General features: G+C 37.0%; 4 protein-coding genes across 18 annotated transcripts; 1 reads left to right on the forward strand and 3 right to left on the reverse strand.

Annotated features, from left to right (window-relative positions):
* Positions 1–29: 29 nt before the first annotated feature.
* LOC100649629 (mitochondrial enolase superfamily member 1) lies at positions 30–2,659 on the reverse strand. 2 transcript variants are annotated; one of them, XM_003397368.4, is made up of 6 exons: positions 1,899–2,659; positions 1,684–1,786; positions 1,479–1,594; positions 1,212–1,366; positions 525–1,108; positions 30–450 (listed from the first exon to the last, which is right to left on the reverse strand). In XM_003397368.4, the coding sequence occupies exons 1-6, from the start codon at positions 1,977–1,979 to the stop codon at positions 152–154; spliced, it is 1,338 nt and encodes a 445-aa protein (XP_003397416.2). In that variant the 5' UTR covers positions 1,980–2,659; the 3' UTR covers positions 30–151. The 2 variants fall into 2 exon arrangements, with proteins under 2 accessions (XP_003397416.2, XP_020720029.2); XM_020864370.2 differs by lacking the exon at positions 1,899–2,659 and adding an exon at positions 1,858–1,877.
* A 301-nt stretch (positions 2,660–2,960) lies between these two features.
* On the forward strand, positions 2,961–5,274 carry LOC100649506 (p21-activated protein kinase-interacting protein 1-like). 7 transcript variants are annotated; one of them, XM_012311455.3, is made up of 4 exons: positions 2,961–3,176; positions 3,248–3,364; positions 3,478–3,640; positions 3,743–5,274. In XM_012311455.3, exons 2-4 carry the CDS (start codon positions 3,287–3,289, stop codon positions 4,420–4,422), a joined length of 921 nt encoding a protein of 306 aa, XP_012166845.1. In that variant the 5' UTR covers positions 2,961–3,176; positions 3,248–3,286; the 3' UTR covers positions 4,423–5,274. The 7 variants fall into 7 exon arrangements, with proteins under 7 accessions (XP_012166845.1, XP_012166848.1, XP_012166846.1 ...); XM_012311458.3 differs by having other exon boundaries at positions 3,251–3,364; XM_012311456.3 differs by having other exon boundaries at positions 2,961–3,172.
* LOC100649384 (neprilysin-4) lies at positions 4,823–13,004 on the reverse strand. Of its 7 annotated transcripts, none has more exons than XM_048408673.1 (17): positions 12,871–13,004; positions 10,210–10,261; positions 8,800–8,870; positions 8,462–8,640; positions 8,013–8,258; positions 7,677–7,882; positions 7,405–7,581; positions 7,206–7,304; positions 6,970–7,114; positions 6,628–6,842; positions 6,354–6,530; positions 6,123–6,285; positions 5,974–6,022; positions 5,825–5,892; positions 5,565–5,707; positions 5,293–5,457; positions 4,823–5,114 (listed from the first exon to the last, which is right to left on the reverse strand). In XM_048408673.1, exons 2-17 carry the CDS (start codon positions 10,219–10,221, stop codon positions 4,938–4,940), a joined length of 2,292 nt encoding a protein of 763 aa, XP_048264630.1. In that variant the 5' UTR covers positions 10,222–10,261; positions 12,871–13,004; the 3' UTR covers positions 4,823–4,937. The 7 variants fall into 7 exon arrangements, with proteins under 7 accessions (XP_048264630.1, XP_048264632.1, XP_048264631.1 ...); XM_048408675.1 differs by lacking the exon at positions 12,871–13,004 and adding an exon at positions 12,496–12,660; XM_048408674.1 differs by lacking the exon at positions 12,871–13,004 and adding an exon at positions 12,252–12,453.
* LOC100645356 (dipeptidase 1) lies at positions 12,753–15,876 on the reverse strand. Of its 2 annotated transcripts, none has more exons than XM_012318830.3 (8): positions 15,687–15,876; positions 15,300–15,426; positions 14,636–14,807; positions 14,114–14,551; positions 13,690–13,948; positions 13,343–13,427; positions 13,209–13,284; positions 12,753–13,139 (listed from the first exon to the last, which is right to left on the reverse strand). In XM_012318830.3, the coding sequence occupies exons 1-8, from the start codon at positions 15,768–15,770 to the stop codon at positions 12,905–12,907; spliced, it is 1,476 nt and encodes a 491-aa protein (XP_012174220.1). In that variant the 5' UTR covers positions 15,771–15,876; the 3' UTR covers positions 12,753–12,904. The 2 variants fall into 2 exon arrangements, with proteins under 2 accessions (XP_012174220.1, XP_048264654.1); XM_048408697.1 differs by having other exon boundaries at positions 15,300–15,541; positions 15,687–15,844.
* Positions 15,877–16,133: the final 257 nt, after the last annotated feature.

Genomic DNA, 16,133 nt, shown 5'->3' on the forward strand with positions numbered 1-16,133 from the left:
CCTTGAAATAATATTGAATTAAAACAATGTAAGAATAATAAATCAGTTTATTTTATTCAATATTTAAAGTGTTGACGCCCATTTCAATTCATTTATATTAAAGTATAGCTTACTATACACATTTAAGTTGACATAAATTTTTGTATTTATTCTAATTAAATGATTTGTAGAAAAGCCCCTGTTCGTACATGTCCTTCCATTTTTCCCCATTCGGATATGAATAGTTCTTAATACATTCTTCGTTAAGTTTGGTTGAATAGCCTGGACTCATGGGTGGCATATAAGAAGCGTTTTGAACACATACAGGATGTTCAAAGTGCTCGTGTTGTTGATCGACATATTCTATCACACGGTTTTCGGTAGATGCACTTAAACATATAAAATCCCACATCTGGAGATGCTGAACCATTTCGCATAAACCTACGCCTCCAGCATGTGGACACACTGGAACTAATATAATAAAAATTATGATAAAATGGTCAACCTAGTATCTTCAAAAAGTAATTATCATTTATGCAACCTACCACCCATTTTTTTTGCCATCAAATAAACAGCTAATATTTCATTGATTCCTCCTATTCTAGCCGAATCAATTTGACAATAATCGATTGCTCTCGCTTGTAATAATTGCTTAAACATCACGCGATTAGCGCACATTTCACCGGTCGCAACACCAATGCCATACGGTCTTAATTCGTTTGCGATTTTCGCATGCCCTAATATATCATCAGGGGACGTTGGTTCTTCAATCCAGATTGGTTTGAATTTTACCAATTGTTTCATCCACTCGATCGACTCGTTGATATCCCATATTTGATTAGCATCTAGCATCAATTTATTTTCGTGTCCTATCGCTTCGCGTACCAATCGGCATCTTCTTATATCGTCTGTTACATTTTGACCAACTTTTACCTTGAAAGATGTAAAGCCAAGAGCTAAAAATTTATTACAAAGCTCTTTAACTTTGGCATCGTTATATCCAAGCCATCCCACTTGCGTTGTGTACGCCGGGTATCCATTTTTTCGTAGCATTTCTTCGCGTTCTTCTTTTCCTTTTTGATTCTCTTTCAATAATTTCACGGCTTCTTCTTTCGTAATAACATCGGTACTATGGAAGAGAATATCATAAAAATTCGTTTCAGTTTTAAATAACAATATAGTTCGTTTCAAAGCTGTTCTCATTTCGTAAAATGCACATGTATGCAACTTACATGTATCTGAAATCAATCGTAGAGACTAATTGTTCAGGGGATAAATCCGTAAGTAATTTCCAAACAGGTTTATTTTCTATTCTAGCCCACAGATCCCACAATGCATTTATTATAGCAGCCGTAGCGAGGTGAATAACGCCTTTTTCTGGCCCGATCTATTACATTTCATACATTTATATTAAACACATTGAATTTCCTAGCGTGCTTTTATATTTCCCACATGTGATAGTAACTCTCTTATGTGATCACGTATCTGTAATACGTTACCCATCTTAATTGCGATTCACTCGTTAGTTTTCTCCAAAAAGATCCAAAGTGTGTAAAAATTTCATTGACATTTTGTCCCTTCACTAAATACGACATTGACTTGCAAGCTTGTACGACTATGAACATTTCAAAGAAAAGTTTGATAATATCGTTTTACTCCATAAACAATAATTAGTCGTTTTAGAAGATAAATAAATATCTATACCAATTTCTGTGCCTCTACCCAAAGTAAATGTTAATCCATATCCTTCGATTCCTTTGCTAGTCTTGATCGTAACGTACGCGCAAGAATAATCAGGATCAGTGTGCTGTAATTGAATATTATATTACGACCAGAGCTTATAAAATTAAATTTTAACATGTGATGCGAAATACGCACAGCATCCCATCGAAAGGAAGATCAAAGCATATACCACGTACCATAGCATCACTTCCGTCAGCTAACAACGATGTTGGGAACCTTACATCTTTCACTTCCACTTCTGTTATCAGAATCTCCATCGCTTATGTGAAGATCTTTTGAATTTTCAATTTTTTTTTTTAACAATGGGTTATCGCGGTGCTTTTAATGAAGTAGTTTCATGCAACGTTTGCCTGAATATCAGTAGGACAATATGGATTCCGTCAGATATTACATCTCTTTTATCATATGCATTACGTAAACATAATCTCTGATAAATTTGATACGTACAAAAGAAAAAAAAGTGTAATTACAAATAAGAAATTTTGAAATTATGAATATTATTAAAACACGATGTACAGAAAAATGATTGTTCTTTGTAGGTATCACAGAATGTTATAATATAATATATAATATATATAATGTTAAAATAAACATTTTGCAGTCGGTACTATAGTGCAGTTACTCGTTACAAATAAAACTTCTAACTTTTCAACGCGTGTTGTCTAATTTCCACCATCCGGAATCCAACACAACGTGTGTGTCCTTTTGTGTTCCTTATTGAATATATCTTTAGAAAAAGATTATAACATTAGTCGTATTTTCTTTTTCTAATCGTTTCCCTGCATATACACGAAAAGCATACATGTGCCCAGATCCACAGCACGATTTAACTAATTAATTTATTTATTAATTTAATACCATATTTGTGGCGCTTTTGTTTTAAATATTGCCTAAATATTATGTGATCATGAAATGGTATCAAAGATTCATCGATACACATAACTTCAGATGGATCATAATATTTTTTGAAATTTATTTCCATGTTATATATTTGTTGTTATATTTTACATAAACGATTGAAAACATCTGTCTCTCTATCGTCTTATCGCAACCTTACATAGATCTCCGGCCACCAGCATATTCGCTGGACATCGGACATCACGCGCTAAATAAAAAGGAAGGCAAAACAGGCTTGACGCTTAACGTATTCGTTGCCTCGTCTACACTGCTCTACAGTTAAATTTGCCGCGCTAGAGTTTACCTTATTATCATACAAAATATTCACGCTGGAGGGAGCCACACAAATTCATAACACCTGTAATTTTATAGGATCTTGTATATGCTAGCACGTGCTATCTTCAGCATTTAGCAGCATGGTGCAGTACTAATTCGGGAACAGTCAGGTTATAGTGAGAGCATTGTCATTTCCTCTTTCTTATTACCTACAACTACAATTACAACTACAATTTTGTTATCATCAGCAACAGAAATTGTAACAAACGTCAATTACGTATGTATGTATGTACCTATCAAACCAGTTTGCGAATGTACATATATTCTAATTAATTCATTTCCATGAATAAAGTAGTCCAGTTTGTACGTATCATTTTGTTTGAATTCCAACATGCCGGATCTATTCGAAATAATCGTAGGAACATACGAACAGTATTTACTCGGTTACAAAATAAGCAATACTGATAACGTAAGTGAACAAGTTCCTTTCTGTTGTTATATTTTAGATTATGTTCGGCGCATAGAACTTACTTCAATTGAATATAATTTCATATTTTACTGATAAATTTGATGAACTTTCAGGAATACAACATGGTAAAAAGTTTCGCAACACATAGCCATGTCAGTAGCATACGTAGCGTTGCGAGTAACAAAAATATTTTAGCATCTGGTGGAGCTGATGATTCTGTTTATTTATATGATTTACATAACAGAGTAGAATTTGGTAGATTAATGCACCATAATGGTAGGTGTGATCATATACGATCGTTATTCGCATGTCATGTTAAAATCAGAGATGAAATCATTTATTTCAATATGTTTTATATATTTTTATATGTTTATGCAGATACCGTCAATTGCATTGCGTTTACTCCTGATGCATCTCATCTGTTTTCGTGCAGTAGCGATGGAACTATAGCTGCAATTCGATGTGGAAATTGGCAAACAGAAAAACATTGGCAAAAACCGCATAAGGGTTCAGCTGTTAATACTTTGGCTATTCACCCAACAGGAAAAATAGCACTGTCTACTGGAGCAGATGGAATTCTGCGAACTTGGAATCTAGTTAAAGGAAGGCAAGCATATGCCACAAATCTAGTCCCAAGATTGAGATTAGATGCGAGAAATGTAAACGTTCTTAAATGGAGTCCTAATGGCGAAAAGTATTTATTAGCTGTAAATCAAAGAATAGACGTATATTCCGTAGAATCAGCGGGGATCGATAATGAAATAAAATTCGACTCAAAAATTATTTGCGTAGAATTTTTGAACGATGATTTAATTGCCGCTGGTTTGGAAAATGGTCAAATCAAGTTTTATGATCTTGAAAAATCTGTGGAAATTGTGGAAGTAGTTGCACATGTTAATCGAGTGAAATGTATGGCTTTTAAAGATAATTTGTTAATTACAGCTTCTAGTAATGGGGAAATTAAACTATGGAGATATCGCAGACGTAGATTGGATATGTTACAAAAAGTTAATTGCGGTGTTAGAATTACCTGTTTATCTCTTGCAATGTTGTGTTAGAATTAGTGTTTAACACTAAACCTACCGACACTTTGTGTATATCTATTTCTACCGTGTCTGGTCAAAGTGTTTATGAAAAGTCAGAAATTATGAAGCAATACGATACGTTTAAATATCCTTAAATTTGTGTAGAAGTTTGAAAACGGTCAATTTGACCAGCAGTGGTAGGTTTAGTGTTAAGTTAAATAAGTACTATAAATACTTCTAATATCTACTAATATCGTGTCTTAAATACTATAAGACACGATATTTTCTATTAGAGAACAACATCCACTTTTGTGAACGTTATACGTATACATAAAATTCGAATATAATGTTTCTGAATTCATTTCACTGATATTCTGTTTTGACATTGTCGTTTGTCAATTTTTCCTTCTTAGGAATAAGGTCAAGTGCCCGATTTGCTGTTTATGTAATTTTACTATGAATATTATACAACATTCTTTTTAAAGAATAACATAATCTCGTATGTTCAGTAATGTTCGGATACGTGCGTGCTGTGTAATTACAAATAATTACCAAAGAATACATTTGCGAGACGGATTCATGGGACTTTCAACCGGACAATTCCATGCTTCCGCAAAATCCGCGTTATTCGATAAAGTTCCAATGACTCTGAAATGATTTGGCGCATGAACTCCTTGTATCAATTTAGATTTTAGCGCCCCATTCGTATAACTACCGCACCAGATCTACGAAAATGTATAGAAGTGTACATATTCATATCGGCAGCGTATACATATATTGTAAATATGTACATGTTTCTCATGAATTCATTTATTTTACGCGTTCAACGATATCTTCGGTTTAGGAACTATCACGATTTTTCAATAAAAGTTGTATCGTTTCTTATCAATGGCTACTACTTACTTGTGCGAAACCTATAAAAAATAATTGTTCTTGGCTATAATTAGCGAGGCCGGGTAGAGCTAGTCGATTAGTATTTCTTGTTCGAAATCGTTGATACGCTTTGTAGGCCTCTCGTATACCACCGTTATCAGCTATATTCTCTCCTTGTGTATTCACGCCATTTACCTAGACAGAGTATCGTACGTTTTGTTGAATTACAGATCAAAGACTTACACACGCCATCTTCACCTTGGCTTAATTTGCATTAGGGTTAAAAGGACGGTAATACGCACCGTGAAATTATTATTATTGCCTAGCTCTGGCAGATGATAGTTACCGTACTGTTTGATTATACACTCAACTTTCTCGTGGTAACGTTGTAACGTCTCGTTGCTCCACCACTGCTGAAGATTCCCGTTTTCGTCATATCTACGACCTTGCATATAAACAGATCGGCTCGTAGAAATTGTATTTGATCTATATGAAGTTTACTTAATTTTCTGCAATTTATTACGATACATATCGATACAGTGCATCGACATCGATATACTACCTTGATCATCGAATCCATGAGTTAGTTCATGACCCATGATTGCGCCCATAGCACCGTAATTGATAGACCTGTGGAATATGTTTGGTATTTCAATTTCCTATTCAAAATTTGTTTAATTTATTCGTTGATTATCAATGATCTATACGTACTGTAAACCATTCCCGTAAAACGGAGGATGCAAAATACCAGCTGGAAATGCTATGTGTGAAAATAGTGAGGCATTAGATCGCAACAGGAACACGAAATGATAAAATAATATTTATAAAATATAATATCCATATAATATTCAAATACTTACTGACTGAGTTTAATATCGCGCTATAAAACGCATTTACTGTTGTCCCAGTCGATATCCATCGATTTTTGTCCGGTTTCTCACGCAAACTATTTAAACTTTTCTTGACTGTTGCGTCAGTTAGCATCAAAAATGTATCGAACAATCGCCCAGGCACAACATTTTTCTGCAACAAAATTTCATCTTGGATTTCCAAATTTCGCACCGACCGAGATACAAGCTAAGATACCTCACCCCCTCGTAAAATTTATCCAATTTCGTTGAATTAGTAATCCAGTCTGGAATTCCTACGAACGGTCTTATCGCGTGCAGCTTTCTATGAGCCCGAGCTCTTGTCTCAGCATCCATCCAATCTAGCTCGGCAACCATTTGTTCAAATGCTGCCTTAATGTCGAGCAACATTTCTAGAGCCTGAAAACCGTCTATCCTTTCTTTGTTTCTTTCTACACACTTGTCGTAATCGTACATATAGCGATCGCTAAATAAAAGAAAATCATTTCGTACGAACCTTCTGTCGAGCATTATCGTCAAAGTGTTTTCGTGCGTAAATATAACTGAGAGCCATACCAAAATTTACGTTTACATTTCCAGCACAAATTTTCCATCTCGATGTCTCTTCTTTTAAACCGAAAACTTTCTGCGAGAATTTGAAACCAAGATCACGAAATCGCTGTGACGTTAATGGAGCAATCGCCGAATAGACGTTCCACCATACGAATCGCGCTAAAACATTTCAACAGTTGATTATCGATAACGCTTGATACGATCCAAATTATAAGTGGCGACGTGTAAAGTTTCACAGTAAAATGGTTGATATATGTATGTATATAGTATATACGTATGTACTTACCTATCGTGGCGAATGGAGTAGTCGCTAACAGTTTAGGTAGTTTCTGTAAATACTGCAGATCCATTATGATCACACGCTCCGATTCAGTATTTATCGTCACGTTTGTATCGTCGAACACCGCTTCCAAATATCTGGTCCAGTTCCACTGAAACGGGTTGATTAAAAGTCTCTCTCTTTCTCTCTCTCTCTTTCTCTGTAATATCGTTCATAAGCTTTTCCAGCTTCAATTCAATCACCTGTTGTACGTGCAAATCTGTCATCTGTTGAAATTCATTGATCGTTACATCGTAAATAAGATGATTTACGTTGCGTCTTTGTTCCGGAGTCGCCATGATCTGAACAAATGTAAAACAATTGGTGGATTTACTCGCTCGGAATATGTGCGCTCGATGGAATATAATTTTAATAATGCAATAAGCTTCGATGAATACTAACGCGCGCGATATTCGTGCTAAAGTTTAAGATTTCGTTGGCAAATTCGGTGCTTCTATTCCCTGCGCCAGCCAGTTCGATCATGCTTTCTATATACTTCTTATATTCCATTAATTCCGATTGAAATCGCGAAGAATCGAGCAAATAACGCTCGCTAAATCCTGGCGACGTTTGTTCTATCTAAAACTGTCCGAATTAGTCGACAAAGCCGAAATTGAAATCGTTGTATGCTTGTAGAATTTAATCGAACGAATTGCTCTACCTGTTACACTTACCATCATCATATTTCTCGTCGTGTCTCGTATATCCTCGCTAATATAAAAATTTAGAAATATATTCAAACCTAAAACTCTCTGTATCCTGCCGACAATACCGGGAAGATCAAAAGGTAAAATTTCGTTTTGTAAAGGTGGGTCTTTTGGCAATCCGAGCTTGTTGAACGTTTCATAGACGGGTTTCAACCCCAGAGCTTCGATGCTCGCTGAAACGACGATAACTCGTATTATTTTACGTTTGTCTGACAATTCGAGTTCCGTGCGTTCTCTCCTTTTACGTTTATCGATGTTTCCTCTGTTAGTTATTTCGAATTAGGATAAATCGGTTATTCTTACTTAAATTCATACAAGTCCTGTACAGAGTTCTAGCCAACTTGACCGATCTCAAATCGTTTCCATCGTCCGATTCTTCGAGCAATATCCTTAGATCCTTCAGCAATCGTTCCTTAAGAAGACTCAATTGATCCCAGGATGTTTGACTCTGCGGTATAGGATTCTTTGAAATCCAACCGCCGCAGGCGAATTTGTAGAAATCTCGACAAGGATCTACAGATCTGTTCATCGCCTCTATTATCCTCGCGGCTGGAACGTCCAACAACTTTTGTTTCGCGTCAATGTGGTAGTTGCTCATCGCGAATAAACGTAGGATCGACGCAAGCATAAATTGTTATTTTTCTTATATAAGGATAATTGAAATGGGATATTTCTGTGTTTCGATTACATCGCGAGACTAACTCGGGTGGGGATAGGGAAAAAGATAGACAAGGAATAGAGGAATACGGTACCTGTCCTCACGCATTCCTCGCTCTGGCACATCTCATCGTAGACTTCCTTGCGGAAAATAACCGTCTGCAAGGCCAGCGTTAGTAGCAACGCAACCACGATTACCGTTAATATACCAACGATTATGATCAATTTCCATCTATTTTTGTCCAATTCCTTTTCGTTCCTTGGCCCATATCGCCTGTTCGAATCAAAATTAAGTAAAACGTCGAGAACACGTGATCCCACATTCTTGATTTCATCGAAATATCGAATAAACGTATCCTCTAATTCGAAAAAAAACGCGTATCTTAAGATTTCAAATTTAATCTTTCGTAGTTAATTGTAATTTGCTAATTACCACGGGAATATCGATTCTTGTTTCATCTCAATCGCGCCATTCCTTTCGTCGTTTGCGTCCGGATCGTTTACCTATAAAAACGAAAATAATAATAGTGGCGGGGATCGATGCTCTTTTACCTCGCTCCAGAATCACTGAAATTACTTTGACATTATTTTTGCCGTTTTTACTCTAGATTCGTGACAGAGATCCGACAACGATGGTTCTTCTTCCATTCGTAGAGTGGTTAAGGACACGGAACGGTTACGCGTAGATGGTATCGTCGCCGATACCTTTTTAATGTTTAAAAGTTAAGCAGCTGTTTATTTTATTCTTGCGAAATCCAATCGGCGCAGCGAATGAATTTTAATTGGTTTTCGTCGACGATGCGTCGCCAGCGTAAATAAACTCGAACAGGTCGTGCAATCCGTCTAATCATGAACAAATCTAAGCCGCTGTAGAGACATGCTCTCTTTTCTTGTGTTCCGATTCGTTGCACGCAACTGATTTGTCGAAAACGACGATTGTCAAATTGAATGCTCTATTTGGAAAACGAAAACTACGAAAAAAGAAATTGGAAAGGAGGAATAGTATTACCACGTGTAATCGGATTGGTACGAAACAGACAGATGATGCGATTGCGAAGAAGAAGTTAATAAATTGAATTCAATTGAAACGCTATTAATGTTTGAAAAATTACTAATTGATCAGGAATATGTACATACAAGCGTACGATGTTGAAGAAACTAATTAAAAAAAGACGCAATACAAAGTAGCATAGCATATAATTAAATAGCAGATGTATCTAGATGTACACTACAAGATAGCAGAAACACATGTAAAGTAGTTGGTTTAACGCAACTATGACCTTCTAGAGAAAATCTACTCGCTTGGATGTACAATTACGTAGATGAAAATTCGATCGCGACTTTAATCTGGCAAGGGGACCTTGCGCGTTTATTCAAATTTCACGTTTGATTTCTCATTCTTGCGTTGATCCGAGGATTTTTTCGTTTGCGCTACTTAAAGGAGACGATAGGAGTGTCGAGTAACGATGCGAACATAATCGCCGTATCGTGATATTTTCTTCTAAATAGATCGACGCATCGTGACGCTTGCTTCGATTAAGCGTTCTAATTAAACTTCCTTATTCGCTTATCGACTTATTTATGCAACTAACGACGTAATTGAGGAAAAAGCATGCGTCGCGATAAGACGCTTTCTCAGTTTTTCGGTATTCGGCTATTCGGTCGAAGAGAAACGACGATGTCGCTTGCAATTATAACGCATAATAAATACATATATAATAATATATAAATGTTGGAAGATGCACAGATCTTTCTTCTCAAATTTCTCAATAACACGAGAGAACGAAAATGCTACGATGCTAATGATAAAGAATCCCAAGTTTGCCGAGATTTGTTGCCTTACCTTGTATTTCATTGTTCGCCACTCTATTTCTTCCTTTGTCGATCGGATTTATCTGAAACGAAGAACGATCGAATAATAGGATCGTCTGGTGATAAATCTACCATATATATATATTATACAGTGTTAGGGGTACCCCATCCGGGGTTATCGAGATTGATCGTGCATCGCGATATAATCGTATCCGATACATTTTTCCACGTTTTGTCGTTTGTCTGGAAATATTACACCGAATATTACACATGTATTAAACATGTAGTTGGACTGAAACTTTCATTTGTGAAAAAGCGATGATCGTGTTGAAAATCGTAGAAAAAAGAGGGAAATAGAGAAGAGGACGAATGGGAAGAGATTTATGCGCGTTTCGCAATATGACAAGTGTATATATTGCTCTCCCTGATTAGAAATAAGCCATGGCTATTTTTACGGAAACCTTCGGTTTCATCTGTAGTATACACGGTTCATCGAACTTGAAAATTGAAATTGAGTTGAAATTGAGCGAAGTCGCAGTAAAGAAAGGGGAAATAACCGAATAGGTGTTTACAAAAAAAAACATTTTACCATCGCAATCATATTCACGATCTATGGTCTCGAGTCCATTGCAAAGGCTATTTCTTGTCGTTTTTCATACCGCAACATGATCGTTTCTTCGAACTTGTGCTCGTCGATTGAACTATGTACTCAACGTGCTTCTAAAACAGCATACGATCGCAAAAGACTCACCTCGATTTTGTTTCTTTTCCCGCTTCCGTTTTGCATACGAATATTAAGCCTTAATACGTTCTCTATGTTTCCTTGCTGCGGGTATCTTCGTTAATTCATAAGCGATCACACGAGATTGAAATCGAAGGAGAAAATAGAAATAGTAAAAACGGTTGGAGGGCAAGTGATCGAAGAAACGCATACACAATAAACCAATTTCCTATGGTATATGAAATTCAATCGATTCAAAAATTCGCCAAAAAGCCATTGGTTCTCATTCTTCTTTGCTTTCCTTGCGTTTGATTGTGTTTCGATCCCGGTTTCGACGCTTCGATAATTGCGAATTTTATTCAATATTCGGACATTCCAAAATTCGAAGCTCGGAGAAGAATGCGGCTCGAAACCGCTATTAAACTAAACTGAGCTTTCGGCGTACGAACCAGCGAGTATACTCTTCGACTCCCCTACCACTTCCGCGCGACGAAACCATGTTGTCTAGGAATGGATTTTTTCCACTTTGAATCGAGCCGTGATCGATCATTCGAACGCAAACTTTCTTCGATTCACGATAACATACCGCAGCACACTGTGATCCACAGTGGGCTATTCGCATCAAAAAATCGACAATAGATCGATTTCAAAAACTCCGCACGAGATGTATAATTTCTGCTACGATATATTCGTGTATTCACGAAACGTTGTGCTTTGTACGAGAGTTGAGAGTTGCAGTGGCTCGTGTTTTTTCTTAACTATCTCTCGAAACATATTTTACTTATAAATTATTTCGATTCAGTGTCATTGGCGCGCAAAAACCATTTTTTCTGACCTTTTAAACAAATATTAAACTTGATTCTGCCGAACTCTAGCAGCTAGAGTATTACGTGAACGCGTACATTTCTGTAGCTGTGGGATCAATGCGTAACAGCGTATTGATTTCGCACTTGTATATGACCTCGAGTGTTTTGAAAAACCAAGAAAACTCGCTTGCTGTCAATAGTCGACAATTGGTAGTTGCTAGCCTGCGATCGATAGTTAGTAATTGATATCCGATAGCACGAATACTTTGTTTCTATCAATCGTGTTACCACCTTGTCATATTTCGTCTCTTTTGCTACTATCTCCTTCATTCTCGCCTTCTCTTCTTTTGGTTGTTTTCTCTCTCCCTCTCTCTTCCTCTCTCTCTCTCCCTCGTTCACAACAAGGTTTCGATCCAATTACGATTTATCTCGATCTTTTCGATTTACTCGACAAACACGTCACGTGTAATCAATCATCGTTGGTTGTTTTCCATTTTCCCCTCGTCTCTATCTTCTTTTCCTATGTTCGAAGGAAACAATTCTTACTTTCAATCTCAAAAGTAAATAATACACCGCTTTAATGCATGCCGACAGCCGTCCATATGTAGCCACATGTTAAATTCGCAGAAAGACTGATTAATTATAACCACGTCGACTGGACGAAAGATCTATCGGAGTGTCGCCGCCTATCGCTACAACTCAATTGCGAACTTTGTAATTGTGCGACATAATTATCATATTACTTCGAGTAAATCTCGACGCTATTCCTACGAAAAATATATATACTTACATACATGCGGGAACAACCGTTGATTCTACACACGTTTTGTCGTGACGTTTATCACAAGCGGCCGAGTCAATTAATTATAATTTATTTTCTATTCATTGCACTACGTTTAAACGGGCCTGCCGCTACTCTTTCACTGTAGTAAAATATATTCGTTCTAACACGATAAAATCACGAGTTATAGCTATACTGTATATGTGATACTACGTTAAGATAGTAGGCTAATTAACGAAAAGCGAGGAATAGAGAGGAAACGAAGATTCGTACGATCCGTGGCTACTTTATTAAAAAATGTAAAACGGAGTAATTCAGGTACAAAGAGAAAATGATAAGGAGCACACGGTTCGACGTTCCGAAGGATCGAAGATAAACGATTACCAATGCCATAGGAACGTTGTATATCGAATCGTTTCTAAGTGTCCTGATATCTACAGTAGGCAGTATCCTCTATCAACTCCTGAGGAATCAACTCTTCCGCTGGAGATTGATGGGACACGATCGTCGCATGATTTTCCACTTCTTTCAACACTCTTAATAAATTTCCGCCCACCAATTTCTTGATGTCCAAAGCTGACCATCTTCTATCTCTGGTCAATTCAGCCAGTAGCAAAGGATAACCAGAAACGTCTGGCAGTTCAATCGGCGGACTAAAGATATATAAAAGCTTATTTATCGGCATTTTATTTTAAAATAAGCTGCTGATCGTTTGTACTCACTTCGATATACCATCGTAACCGGCTCCAAGACCCACGTGGTTAACGCCAGCTATTCGTCTGATATGATTGATGTGAGCTGTAAAAACAAGTAACACTTTTTAACATTTCTCAAATAGAATTTAATGCAGGCGTACCTATCACGTCATACATAGAAGCTTTATCGCCGCAGTTCAAATGCGCGCTGTCAAAGCTTACCATAACCAGACCTCCATTCACTGACTGAAACAAGAGAAAAACACGATAACGCTAACGTTCTTGTTTTTTTTCACGTATGTGTACGAGTCATCGATTAACACAATCAGTTAATGCTATTGATGGAAAATAAGACAAGGAATAATCATAAATTGTACATACACGTACACGAATAATATAAGATAAATATAATAAGTAAGATAAGTAAATAAAATAATATAAGAGAAAATATAAAATAGAAATTAAGGCTCCAGTGGAAAAACTGCTTTGTTCGACGTTCTTTTCTCACCAAATTACGAAGTATGTCGTCTGGAACGTTGCTGGACGAATTACAGAGAGCTCTGGCCGCGCTATGAGAAAATATCACTGGTGCTTTACTCATCGCCAGTGCATGTCTCATGGTCCTTACCGAAACATGAGACAAATCTACAAGCATTCCTAATCGATTCAATTCTTTTACTACCGCTCTGCCGAATACCGATAATCCATCGCTGTGAAAATCCAATCGCGCATCCGAATTTGAATCTTCTACCGAACACGAATCAGCCCTGCGGACAATTACAACGGCTTATCATCATCTGCTTATGTATACGAACGTCGGCACACATTGATTGATACGATTGATACTTCTCTTATCCTATTTGTATTATTCGTATATCATAATAGAGATGCCGAGTTGACGTAGAACGCGAGAATGAGAAATGTAAACTTACCATGGAGTATTGCATTTATGTGTCAGGGTCATGTAGCGAGCCCCCAGTTGATGAAAACTTCTTAGCACAGCCATGGATGTGCCAATGCTGTGACCACCTTCGATTCCTACCAAACTCCCAATCACGTCATCCTTGTGCGCTTTTTCAAGCTCTTTGCTACTCGTTACCATTCTTATTTTCTTTGGATATCTCGAAGTTAGCCTACGTACTACGTCTATCTGTTCCAGGGTGAGTTGCACCGCGTCAAGAAATTGTGCTTCGCACGGAACATAAACGGACCAGAATTGCCCGCCCACGATACCTTGCCGTAACCGCACCAAATCGGTTTGCCACTGAGAGCCCCAACTTATGTTTCGCGACAAGTTCTCGTCGAAAGGAAAGTCTTTCAACTTTGTGTTTCCTCGATGTTTTCGCAGATTCCATGCGAAATCATTGTGCCTGAAATCAGAAATAATGATCGCTTGAATTCACAAACTCTTATACTGCTTGGATCAAAAGCTTTTTTACGAGATACTTTCTTACCCATCGATCAAAGGTACTTCGGAGAGCATTCGTCTTACAACTTGAAGTCTAGCTTCCAATAAATGCGAGCTTCGTAGTTCCAAAGCTAAAGGTAATCCAACGCCTGCGACCAAAGCGCATCCAAGGAAAAAGAAACCAATCATCACTATCCATTTCCTTAACACGTCCCGTCCTGTGTATCATACCATGCACGTCTCATTCTCATTCTCGACGAATGCGGACGAAATAGAAATAAAAACGAAATAACTTTCTATTGCGTAATTATCTTTCTTCCTATCTGCCGACCACAGTGACGAATCAATAGATGATACTTATTAACGCGTTTTGGACAACGCGATTTTATCATCGCGATAACATCGCCAATACGTGGAAAGAATGAAAACCATATCGAATTCCGATCTCTGTGAAATTCGAGCAAACATTAACCACTTTTACGATTCTGCCCTAGCATTGTTTCATCGCTAAAGAAGTTACACGGTTACGCAGCATTAAATAAACTCACTGACGTGCGAAATTACAAAAGAAACTGAAGTGGTCAACTAGCTATCACCACAACAGACATAATCTGTCCCAACTGTTTTCTAAACCACTTCATTCCATCCGTAAAATCCTCGCCTCTATTCCTACGATTAACGGTATACAAAAATTTGTCGTTCAAACTTACTGTTTTCCCTTGGTAGATCTTTATTCTTATCGAAAGAGGTAGAAACAACTGAATCCTTCGTATGGTGTACCGCATCACCGTTTGGCAGTTTTCTCATTAACTCGGGAGACGATAATTGTAAGCAAGTCTGCAAAGTAAGTTGCAAGCAAATATCACTTTACTTATCAAAAACGAACAATCAAACTAGTCACCGTTCGAAGTAGTTCACCATTGTGTCAATAAAATTCGGTCAACGACCCAACCTATATATTTGATGAAAAGACATACACATTACTCTATACAAGTTAGCAGTCTTAAATATATCGATTGAAAAACCATCACTAATGAATATAATAACACTTAAAAAATAACTAAGCAAATTAGAATTAGACTATTTTACCTAATTACCTCTAATATATCAACTTCTTTTCTTCTCGGTGGTGGTGACCGATAAACCATACCATCTTTATTCACACCATACAGCTCAAACATCTTTATTTTCTTCCCACGATCGCTTGTTCCCTCTGTACATTAAGTTCTTCCCTCCGTAAATATCAAAGGGAGCGTCCTATGCTCTAAAATATTAACGCATGCGCCAACTCTCATATCGATCCGACTGGAAAAACATTTTGAATTTAGACGAATTCACACAATACATGCTATTAAAAAATAATCGGGATTAAAAACAACTATATAACTGTTTAATTATATTACAACTAAATTAATTATTTACATGACTAGACATACTTTTAAATCATTGTGAATCGTATGTATTTGTTTCTTCTGTTTCTCGTCATCCTTTCTCTCACTTATTTTCTCTTATCTTTTACTTCTTTTCCACAATGCCACTTTTTA

The sequence above is a fragment of the Bombus terrestris genome, chromosome 9, assembly GCF_910591885.1.
Source record: "Bombus terrestris chromosome 9, iyBomTerr1.2, whole genome shotgun sequence".
Taxonomy (NCBI): domain Eukaryota; kingdom Metazoa; phylum Arthropoda; class Insecta; order Hymenoptera; family Apidae; genus Bombus; species Bombus terrestris.

Excerpts from the sequence above, each read along its gene's own strand:
- LOC100649629 (XM_003397368.4), bottom strand. The coding sequence starts at position 1,979 with ATGGAGATTCTGATAACAGAAGTGGAAGTGAAAGATGTAAGGTTCCCA. Across the intron at positions 1,787-1,898 it reads CTGACGGAAGTGATGCTATG|CACACTGATCCTGATTATTC; the intron begins GTACGTGGTATA and ends ATTCAATTACAG. Across the intron at positions 1,367-1,478 it reads GTGAATCGCAATTAAGATGG|ATCGGGCCAGAAAAAGGCGT; the intron begins GTAACGTATTAC and ends GAAATGTAATAG.
- LOC100649506 (XM_012311455.3), top strand. The coding sequence starts at position 3,287 with ATGCCGGATCTATTCGAAATAATCGTAGGAACATACGAACAGTATTTA. Across the intron at positions 3,365-3,477 it reads AAATAAGCAATACTGATAAC|GAATACAACATGGTAAAAAG; the intron begins GTAAGTGAACAA and ends ATGAACTTTCAG. Across the intron at positions 3,641-3,742 it reads TAGATTAATGCACCATAATG|ATACCGTCAATTGCATTGCG; the intron begins GTAGGTGTGATC and ends ATGTTTATGCAG.
- LOC100645356 (XM_012318830.3), bottom strand. The coding sequence starts at position 15,770 with ATGTTTGAGCTGTATGGTGTGAATAAAGATGGTATGGTTTATCGGTCA. Across the intron at positions 13,428-13,689 it reads ACGACATACTTCGTAATTTG|TCAGTGAATGGAGGTCTGGT; the intron begins GTGAGAAAAGAA and ends CTCTTGTTTCAG. Across the intron at positions 13,285-13,342 it reads TTCTATGTATGACGTGATAG|CTCACATCAATCATATCAGA; the intron begins GTACGCCTGCAT and ends TTGTTTTTACAG.
- LOC100649384 (XM_048408673.1), bottom strand. Across the intron at positions 5,893-5,973 it reads TTTTACGGGAATGGTTTACA|GTCTATCAATTACGGTGCTA; the intron begins GTACGTATAGAT and ends CATATTCCACAG. Across the intron at positions 5,708-5,824 it reads TCATGGATTCGATGATCAAG|GTCGTAGATATGACGAAAAC; the intron begins GTAGTATATCGA and ends TTTATATGCAAG.